This window comes from Argentina silus (assembly GCF_951799395.1).
Source record: "Argentina silus genome assembly, chromosome: 15".
Taxonomy (NCBI): domain Eukaryota; kingdom Metazoa; phylum Chordata; class Actinopteri; order Argentiniformes; family Argentinidae; genus Argentina; species Argentina silus.
This window is the reverse complement of record NC_139669.1, coordinates 2,574,905-2,585,913: the sequence shown is the minus strand read 5'-3', so window position 1 is coordinate 2,585,913 and position 11,009 is coordinate 2,574,905. Positions and strand designations below refer to the sequence as shown.

Sequence of the window (11,009 nt, the reverse complement as noted above, 5' to 3'; positions counted from 1 at the left end):
ATGTTTTGGGTGCAAGAAAGATATAAAAATATCAAATACATTAATATAAATATACATACAAAGAATCAGACTAAAATGTAGGCAGGCTACCAGGCTATGCCTATCTGCTTTCAAGCCTGTCTCAAAATACAACGTGCTTTTCAAAGTTAGCTAGAAGAAGGGGTCATGAGCTTTCAACATATCCCATGTGTGTTCTAATTAAATAAACAGACATTAAGTAAGCTACTGTAAATTTATGAGACAAGCGTTTTTCAATGTCAATATCACTGCATACTCCAGTTAAAATGAGTGTCAGATGCTCAATTTTGGGTGTTGGAACATAATATTGGTATTTCTAAAACACTTAAATTATCCTTTCTTCACGAGTGGCCTTTGTAAAAAAAGAAATATATATATATATATATATATTTCCAATCAGAGGGGAGGGTCAGCCTCAGACAAGCAGATGTGTGGTTCGGAGGATGAGGATGTTACAGATAATTGCAGGGAGCCTATAGCCTATATAACCTCGTCCCCAGGCAATTGCACATTGTGCAGATAAACCTGGAATATCAACCCCTCAAAGTTGGCCTTGAGTGGGAGATGTGTGTTGCGCTTGTGGATAAAACTACAACGTAGTTGTAAAAAACTACAAGTAGAAACATCCAGTTGTGTCCCCTAACCCAGAGTCAACCAGTGTGTCCAACCAGTGGGAATGGAATGGTCATGGAGAAACCACCAATACCGTGGCCAGATAATCCCACTGGATTTGTTTTAGCAATGTCCTTTGCTGTCAAGAATGATCAAGTCAAGATAAATGACGAAAGCATTAAGTTACTTTACTATACTATACTATTCTATACTAACTGTTGGACCACGGTGTGTACTTCATCCACCGTGATTAGACGTTTGCCAAACACAGGGCGGTGCAATTGGCTTCTCCGTTGATCGTTGCCAACGAAGGCCTCGGCGAGCCAAACACGATCCTGAAGTCTCTGTTTGCAATCTTACTATCCTGGTGTTCGTCTGTGCCAGCGATCGCAGCAACTATCCCTTTATCAAGTCCCAAATCCCTTTATCAAGTCCCAAATCCCTTTATCAAGTCCCAAATCCCTTTATCTTGCAACATCTTGGCTTGATCCTCCATGATCGACAGCAAAGGACGTAGTAAAACCAGACGTCTGGCCATTGATGGTGGTGGTCTTGGACTAACAGTGTCCAACGGTGTTGGCCATGCCTGGCAGTTGGATCTTTTGCCCGTTGGCAAGCAAGCTTAAACGTCTCTTTTGGAGACTAGTCAGTTTGTGCATCTGTGACAGAACGGCATCATAAACTTCTTCTGAAATGTCCGTGTTGCAGAGTAGGCGGGTGCGTACCGGGGGAACGTGAACAGGGGGAGGGGGGAGGGTTAGGGGGAAGATGTTGTTGGACATGGTTGGTTGATAGATTAAGCCGATTAAGCTAATGGCTATGCGCCTTCCGTTTTCTATTGACTTTATGAAGGCCAATTTTATTGCGTTGGTCCACCGGACCTTTCGCACTTTCGTCCAGAAGTGTCTGGGAACGAGACTAATAGGCCTCTAATAACATATGATCCTGACAAGACAAATGACATTGGTATGTGACTTGAAACGTTGGTGTCTGTAAATCTTGGGTTTATCGCCCAGCTCTAGTGCCCTTGTGTGCCATATTTTAATGTGTTTTGCATTTGTAAGCTTGCACTGTACTGTACTGTTTTTAGAAAAGAAAGTACGACGAAGCGCTTTGAAACATTAAATTACTGTGAAACCCTCTTCTGACTCCTTATTTTCTCTGTTCAACTCAGATCGTTGTATTAGGTAACAGCCGTGTGTGTGTGTGTGTGTGTGTGTGTGTGTGTGTGTGTGTGTGTGTGTGTGTGTGTGTGTGTGTGTGTGTGTGGTTGAACTAGGTACTACTACTAGGCTATGTATGTGTGTGCTTGTGAGTGTTTTCAGTAGGGAGCATTACTACAATTTGACTTGAGTGGATCTGTCAAGTGTTTAGGGTTAGATACTTAGTGTTGTGTTTAAAGTGATTGTCAGGTTGAATGGAATCCCATCATTCAAGTGCAGCTGAACCAGACACAGAAGGTTGGAGATTAATGTTGTACAGTCAGTTCCCATCCATTACCTTGTCTGTGTATTCGGTTGTAATGCCATTGCTCTACCACTAGATGGAGTCGTCACTTCACAACATGCTTGAAACCAACCTAGTAAACCGGGCATGAATTATAATGTATTTCAGGGTTCGGGTCAATTTGATTTCAGTTTAGAAATTACAATTCAATAATTGCAAATGTTTTCAATGACTTCCTAATGACCTGAAAATTAGAAGCTTTTTATTATGAAAATATAGCTTTTCATATAATTTCCTAAATTGACTGAAAGTACAATTGACCCTAAGCCTGTTGTTTTTCTGATGATCAGCATCACTCAAGAAGATCCCAAAGTACTTCTGTATATTGTGCTGTTTAATTCATGTGCAGTAAAAAGATGTGTTGAGGGTTTGTTCTGTGGCTGACACTGTTCAACTCAACCCAACCTGAGCAAATACCACTATACTCTCACACCACTGGACAAAGGGGACTGGTTTTCCATCACCAAACTCACTTTTCACATCATAAAACCCTTTACTGTCGGAATAACAAAGCCCACAGATATCCAGAGATATCCATGGAGCTTGAATGATAATACAGAATTAAATTGTTATGCCAATGTTATTACAATAATTAATAACAACATGCATCTTCATTGACAGATGCAGTCGCAGGTGTGTTGGTAATGTGATGTTTTGTTTTCCCCTTGTTCCTTTTGCAGGTGGTCATTTCTTCAACCGGAACTCTCTGACCGCGCGTAGTGTGGTCTGTGAAATGGAGCTCCCTGACATCCAGGCATCGCTTGACCTCTACGACGACAACAAGTCATGAGGGTCGTCGTTATGGTTACGACCCCGACCGACAGACCAAGGGATGGATGGCCTGGTACCCCTCTGACAAGCATCTGTGTGGGTGGGTGGGTGGGTGGTGGTGGGGTGGGGTTGGGGGTGGGGGGGGGGCAGGGGGGGGGGGGGGGGGGGGGGGGGGTTGACGGCACAACCATGACAACGACCTTGACACACCTGTGGAACATCGACAAATGGCATCAACGACTTTCTTCCAATGCAGAATGTTGTATTATCCTGTCCACCAGGAGAGGGGAATAACCGTCTCTACTCTGCCCTGTTAGATCTACAAAAGTCCTTCCTTACATGTATTCATTTTGACAACTTTCGCTCCACACAGACTCTTCGAAAACCTGTTCCTAAGGATGGTAGTGCAAATTAACCCTTTAGTCTTACTTTGCAATATTTCGGTGTGTCGTCCGTTACAAGAGCTAGAAATAACTATTGGTTTCATTGTACATTCATTGTACCTCCAGCATCCCACATCTGTACAGTATAGTATATGAGTAGCAACCCATCATTTAATTTAGCTTCCTTTGGTTCTCGCAGAAAGAATGACAGCTCTGTTTCTTCGTGAAGGCAGCAACAGAAAGGAGACCGCTACAGTACTTCCCTGTTGGACCTGCTGGCTGTATTGTGTTAATGCTGCTTGGAGAACAGTGAAGAGGGCAGTTTGACTGGGGACCTATGCATATATGCCCTCTCTCTCTCCCTCTATTTGACCTTCTTCTTCCATTGATGACGTACAAGGAGAGACTGACTGGTGCACTCAGAGAATAGGACAAGTGGAACCATAAACTTGAGATGTTTGGGACTGATTGGGGTAAACTGTGTTACTCCCTATCTCCTGTAGCAAAACAAATGTTTCACAAATGTGTGTTAAAAAGAAAAGAAAAAAGACATTTTAATGTGTATTTAAAAAAAAAGAGAAAAAAAAAAAAAGTCTATGAAATACCCCCAGCGTGTACTAATCAGCCCCCTATGAGGGGGACCCGGTATATATATATATATATATAAATATATAATACAGTGTATACAATCTATATACATTATATATCTCTAAAGTGGCCTCTTAAAGCACTGTTTTGTTTTTCTTTCTCAATCTTGTAAAAGCGAAAAGGGTGGAAGGTTTCATCCTTTTGTTCTTGTTGTCCCTTTGTGTTCTAGTCTTTGTATCTGAAATTTGGGATGATGATGTTGATGATGATGGTGGTGATGATGATGATAATAATGATGGTGATGATGATGATGATGATGATGATGATGATCATGTGACGTGAGGGGGTGTTAGTCACAGTTTCGGGTCACTGTGTTCCATACAGTACTGCCTCAGCATTAAAAGTGTCATTATTGCCTACTTCCTGTTGATGGTGATGCCGGAATTTGTATCATTTTGTTTTGTGTTATTGTCTGAAACGCAGCCCAACGACATGAAGTCGTTTCCACGTAAAACAGACATATAATTCAATTTTCAACCCGAGTTGAAAGTTTTCATAACAGAACATCTCAGCAGAGAAGTTTTACGGGCTGTGAGGCTATTGGTTAGAGTTGATGTTGTGGGATGGAGGCAGACTCGTTCAAGGAGGATAATGGCACATGTTCTGAAGTTGACTGTTTTATTTAATACCAGCCCTGGTCCCAGGGAGCTAAAGGATGTGCAGGTTTTCATCTCATTTCATCTCAGCGTAGGGCTTTGTTTCAGCCATTGACATACTGCAGGCTTTACACACACGTTCAGGACTAACTCAGAACCAGAACCATGTTGTGCTGGTTTAGATTGTCAGCTCATCGTTCCAACACTGTTTCAGAAACAATAGTGGATGAGTAACCAGACCAGACTAGTCCAGTACAGCTAGGATCAGCTCTGTAATGTGATCAAGGTGATAGTCTTCAGCAGCGGGGCTAGGGGCAGGTTAAGTGTATGGTTATGGTTAAAGTTATAGGGTTAGGGTTAAGGCTATTTGTAAATTTAGGTTCAGATGTTAGTTTATTTAAAAACTTTAAGGGCTGTTTTCCCCCTGACACAGATTAAACCTAATCCTAGACTAAAATGTATATGAAATGGAGATTTGCTATTGAAAATGTTATTTAGTCCAGGACTAGACTTAATCTGTGTCTGGGAAACCAGCCCTAAATGCACAGGCCATTTGATCATCAACATTAATCCAAGAGACACTGCACTCATCTGCACCATGTATAAATACTGTGGTGCAGTCACTTAGTTTGTCAATTTAAGGCGCTGCGCTCACTGATTGGCTGATCGGTATTATTTGACCTTTTTCCGCAAATCGGAGAACACCGCGTCAAACAAGCGAGCAGGAAAACAACGTGGCTGAGCCGTTCACGGCACGGTTGATTGGTCCAGACGGGACTTAACCGCGCCTACACCGCCCCGCTCTCTCGTCGCTGAAGAAAGAACATGGAGACAGCTGGGAAAGTAAGTTGCAGAGTTCTTTTTCGAGAAATTCGGTCAAATGCATTGCAATCGCTTGTGAACTTTGCAGTGTTTATATTATTAAAGCCGCCGCGTCGATTTCTAACGCACGCCAGCCATAACATGACATTGTGCACGTATGTTGACCTGTGTGAAGTTCCATGTATGATGTACTGTAGCGGCACACATTGTACTTTCTAGCGATGGGGTGCATGTATGGACGGTGATTGGCTCGTTGAAATCGCCATTATGTAATAATTTAGCCAAGGGAAATGGGGCAAGGAATACTCCCTATGTAGCCGCCATGAGCCCATTGTCTGACAAGCAGCTGTCAGACATAGGAAGTCTGTCTGACTGCACATTTCTGTCTCTATATTGTCCTTATTGCGTTATCAGTTGGTTGCAGTGTCCAGTTACTGTAACTGCAATAGGAGCTACTACATCTAGACAGAATGTAGTACAGTGCAGTGAGTGGACTGTTGATAACAGGCTGTGGCTTTGTCGAAAAACAGTCCCCACTAAATTCAAATGTAGTTGTTCAACTGACCCACCCTCCCCTCCTCCTCTCTCTTCCAGGTGATCAAGTGCAAGGCTGCTGTAGCCTGGGAGGCTGGGAAACCTTTCTCCATTGAGGAGGTGGAGGTGGCCCCCCCTAACGCCCACGAAGTGCGCATCAAGGTAACCAACCTCATCAAAAATGGCTGCAGCCAGTGCTCCCTCCCTGCCCTACCATGACCAAATTCCAGCCTTTAGCAGACGGTCGTCTGTCCTCCTCCTTCCTCTACTCCAGCGAGATTTGTTAGGCTAGTTCTCATGTGAAACAATGGCAGAGCACACACTGTTTGAGGAAAGGCCTCTCTTTGGCAGGAATACACTATGGAGCAGCTGGAATACAGTTGGGGAGTGTTATCAAGTTGTTGTTACCGTTTCCCAGCCCGCCTAAGAGATTTAAGAGGGTCAGCTGCCTGGTAGGACGAGGAAACCATCTTTGGAATGTGCCCAACAGGGCCTGTTGAACTTATGTTCAACAGTTAACAAGTTATGATAGCTTGCTGTATAGATTGAGTAATAAGCACGACCATCCTCTCAGCTTTTAGACCCAGTTATTATGGCAATCTGTCTGTTTTCTACCATTTAAACAGATTAGGATGACAGATTAGGATGACAGACCTAATCTCTACAACAAACACTGATGGTTTAAGTTCCACTGTATTGTCATATGTGTGTCACACATGCCTAGGCCTGCCCCTGAATATATATTTTTTACATTTACATTTTTTTACATTTAGCAGATGCTTTTATGCAAAGTGACTTACAACGAGGGAGAAGTGAAGTGGTCTTCATATAATCATGTCTTTTGTTGCGTGTGTGTGTCAGCTCTTTGCCACGGGGGTGTGTCACACGGACGCCTACACTCTGAGTGGCAACGACCCAGAGGGGCTCTTCCCTGTCATCCTGGGCCATGAGGGCGCCGGCACGGTCGAGAGCGTTGGAGAGGGAGTCACCAAGTTCAAGCCAGGTGAGGCCTCAAGTCAAAGTGAATATACACTAGAGGTGAGGCTGTACAGTACCAGTCAAACGTTTGGACACACCTTCTCATTCAATGGTTTTTCTTTATTTTTTATTATTTTCCACATTGTAGATTAATATTGAAGACATCAAAACTATGAAGGAACACATATGGAATTATGTAGTAAACAAAAAAGTGTTAAACAAACCAGAATATATTTTTAGATTCTTCAAAGTAGCCACCTTTTGCTTTGATGACAGCTTTGCACACTCTTGGCAAGGTGTGTCCAAAAAAACCAGCCACCGCTGGAATACCTCAAAACTAAAGAGTGGTTTCTTTCTCCATCAAGGTGACGCTGTCATTCCACTGTACGTGCCCCAATGTGGCGAGTGCAAATTCTGCAAGAATCCGAAGACCAACCTCTGTCAGAAGATCAGGTAGATGGGATGCATGTTGACTGTCATCACATATATAAAGAGGATAGGAGAACGCTATGACTGGGACTCTGTTCAGAGTCGGGTACTACTTTACATACTAAATACTTACTAAATACTTTACATACTAAATACTTGCATAGAGCTTGAGAATATACTTTCTCAATGAATGCTGAATATGAAATCATGGCCTTTCAAGCATACTTTGTGGCCAGTAATACCCTACATGCCTACTAAATAGTATGGAAGTATGCAATTTCAAACACAGTTAGACACTCTCTCTACCTTTTAAGAATAGATCATCTTAATTCTCTCTCTTTCTCTTTCTCTCTCTCAGGATCACCCAGGGTCGGGGTCTGATGCCTGACAATACCTCGCGGTTCACCTGCAAGGGCAAGCAGCTGTTCCACTTCATGGGAACCAGCACCTTCTCTGAGTACACCGTGGTGGCAGACATCTCTGTGGCCAAGGTGGATGAGAAGGCTCCCCTGGACAGGGTGTGCCTGCTGGGCTGTGGCATCTCCACAGGCTACGGAGCCGCCCTCAACACCGCCAAGGTGGGCTTCTACACTGGCTCCGTGTTTGGTATTGTATGTAGGGAGTGTTGTGAGGCAGAATACCTGTGAATGGAACCAAACTTCCCTATGCGACAATTCACTTGAACTTGAGGCACAGTAGATGGGGCCTGCGGGAAACCTAGATTTTAACTTTTTCGTGACGATGCAATACGATACGCCATGTTACTCTACTCGCTGTTGCTAGGAGAACTGTATCTGGTTCCTGTGCTTACCAAGCCATGTGGCTCTCTCCCATGTGCGTAACAGGTGGAGCCTGGCTCCACGTGTGCCGTGTTTGGCCTGGGCGCCGTAGGCCTCGCCGTCGTTATGGGCTGCCAGGTCGCCGGGGCAACCAGGATCATCGGCGTGGACCTCAACCCAGACAAGTTTGAGAAGGCCAAGGAGTTTGGGTGCACCGAGTTTGTGAACCCCAAGGACCACAGCAAACCCATCCAGGAGGTGCTGGTGGAGATGACTGACGGTGGGGTTGACTACTCCTTTGAGTGCATTGGCAACGTTGGGATCATGGTAAGATGGTGTCTGTCCGGCAAGGGTACACTGGTACAGGGGAGTGAAAAAAGCTAATATTAGGCCCTCCAGTCCTAGAAAATAGCTGTACTGTGGGGGGATAAGATTACGGTAAGGCTCTTGTGTAGTAGGGATAGGCTTAAACTGGCTTGGCCTAATGCAAGGGTACAGTCTTAGAACTGTACTGTGTGGGCTTTGATCATGGTAAGTCAGGACTGGTCACGGGAAGTGTAAAAGCAGTCTTGCTGTGTGGGCTCATGTTAAAGGCTGTAGCCCTAGAACTGTAGTGTGGGGAATGGTGTCATGGTTAGACTCTTATCTCGTAAGGGCAGGCCTACATCGGTATGGGGGGGCATGCAAAAGCTGGAGTGATACTAGAGCCTTGTTGAGTCCTAGAACTGTACTCTGTGTGTGTTCATAGCTGGGAAAGGAATGGAACAGTGGCTTCCTCAATTTGTTATTCTATGGAAGGTGTTGCTCTACTCCCTCACCACCGGAGGGCACTGTTGGGTTAATGTAGAGCCAAAGAAATCTGAAGGAGAGGATCACCTCTAAGATGTCTGTTTTTTTAATGTGTTGTTTCAGAGAGCGGCCCTGGAGGCTTGCCATAAAGGCTGGGGCGAGAGCATCATCATCGGGGTGGCCGGAGCAGGGCAGGAGATCTCCACCCGTCCCTTCCAGCTAGTTACAGGCAGAGTGTGGAAAGGCACAGCCTTCGGAGGTCAATCACTGTGCCTAGGATGAATTTATTGTTTCTTGAACCAGGAAATGGTATCAAAGTTATAAAACGTACCCTAAGTAGACTGATGATGCCTAGCTGGTGCAACAAGTTAATATTCAGATGGATGTGTTATCTAAATAGATTATATTATATTCATAGTTATATTCCTCATGGTGTGTTCACGCTGTTCTCCCCCAGGATGGAAGAGTGTGGAGAGTGTGCCTAAACTGGTGACTGACTACATGAACAAGAAACTGAAGGTGGATGAGTTTGTGACCCACACCCTGCCCTTTGACCAGATCAATGAGGGATTTGACCTCATGCACTCTGGAAAGAGGTGAACGCATCAGTTATGAACTCCATTGTATTTGATCAATTAGTATGGATTACTAACAGATCAATCCACTATCCCAGATCAATCCCTATCGATTACATGAATTGTTCATTAGTCCCACTCTTCAATTTGTTTCTGATTGAAAAATCATTATAAAAAAATAATTTAAAAAAACAAACAGTTGGCCTGTTGGGGAAATTATTTCAAAGGCCACGAACCAACTCCAAACCACTCCTAACCTCCCTCCCTCTCTCTATTTTCCAGCATCCGTGCCGTCCTGAAGTTTTGAAGTACCTGGCTGTGATGTCAAGCGTCACCACTCTACCACCTCTGGCCTTTAAAACAATCACCTAAGCAAAAGCACTTAATTGTGACGCACGTATTTCAGAGTTAGAGCCACATAAGATTGTCTTTTGTTTACACCTGTGGGTATGTCTCTTGAAATGGCAACTAGAATCATTAAAATGTTGCCCAAAAAATCATTAGAGGTTATCTTTTTTGCTTCCTGTTAATGTATAGATTCAGGCAATATGGTTGTTTGGAATAATACATTGAGAACATCATTCTGCAGTGCAACTAATGTTGTTTTAAATGGCTTAGAAGTGTTAGTGACTACACTGCCTGAAGACAATCTTGTTATCCCCTTCATGTGCCATTTCAGTGTTTCATGTTCAAATCTTTTCTGACCTAATAGCACGGGTTATTACAGTTCATCTAGTGTATGAAACACTTCATTTATATTCTCTGCAGTGGTTCTCAAACTGATTGCATAACATCTCTTTGTTCTCAACTTGGTGGGTAAACAATCGATCCCATGTATTCTATATGTTCTGCCTTGCAGCCTATAGATTTCAATCCATGTAATGAGATGGCGTGTTAGCAACTACCCTACACAGAGATGCAGTGCCTCCATAAACACGTGTTGTTTTGCCTATATATAGTACAGTACCCTCAGATCAGAGTCTCTCTCTCTCTGTATATATATCCTATATATATATATATATATATATACACATACAGTACCAGTCAAATTTTGGACACACCTTGCCAAGAGTGTGCAAAGCTGTTGTCAAAGCAAAAGGTGGCTACTTAATCTACAATGTAGAAAATAATAAGAATAAAGAAAAACCATTGAATGAGAAGGTGTGTCCAAACTTTGTAAGGATGAAATGTATTGTATTATGAATAATAGAAACATGATGCATAAAATGCAAGCCAAAGTATGGACAGCACACACACTGTAACGTTTATCATATCTGAAACCATGTATTTCGCCTAGATCTGGCCTATGAGCCCTGGGAGACCTGGTAATATTGATTTTCAGTGCAACATGGATATGATTGATGATGGAGAAATTGAAAGAAGATTATGAAAGATACTGGTTCTGGCACCCCATGCGTACTGTGCACTAGGCTATATCCTTGAAAGATTAGTTTCAAACAACAGTTTGGTATGTTCTGTCCAGTGTCATTTGAATACCATGGCTAATATGATTTTCATCAAAAGGCTACCTGAAGCAACATTCGGACACCTTTAATACGAAAAGCATAA

General features: G+C 43.3%; 1 protein-coding gene across 1 annotated transcript; it reads left to right on the top strand.

Annotated features, from left to right (window-relative positions):
• Nucleotides 1-5,334: 5,334 nt before the first annotated feature.
• Nucleotides 5,335-9,940, top strand: adh5 (alcohol dehydrogenase 5). The gene is made up of 9 exons (XM_083686383.1): nt 5,335-5,377; nt 5,951-6,052; nt 6,752-6,893; nt 7,234-7,321; nt 7,656-7,875; nt 8,143-8,403; nt 8,989-9,124; nt 9,323-9,461; nt 9,723-9,940. The coding sequence occupies exons 1-9, from the start codon at nt 5,360-5,362 to the stop codon at nt 9,745-9,747; spliced, it is 1,131 nt and encodes a 376-aa protein (XP_083542509.1). The 5' UTR covers nt 5,335-5,359; the 3' UTR covers nt 9,748-9,940.
• Nucleotides 9,941-11,009: the final 1,069 nt, after the last annotated feature.

Bases quoted from the DNA above. Each gene is read 5' to 3' on its own strand.
- adh5 (XM_083686383.1), top strand. The intron at 7,876-8,142 runs GTGGGCTTCTAC...TGTGCGTAACAG, and splicing joins CCGCCCTCAACACCGCCAAG to GTGGAGCCTGGCTCCACGTG. The intron at 9,125-9,322 runs GTCAATCACTGT...GTTCTCCCCCAG, and splicing joins GAAAGGCACAGCCTTCGGAG to GATGGAAGAGTGTGGAGAGT.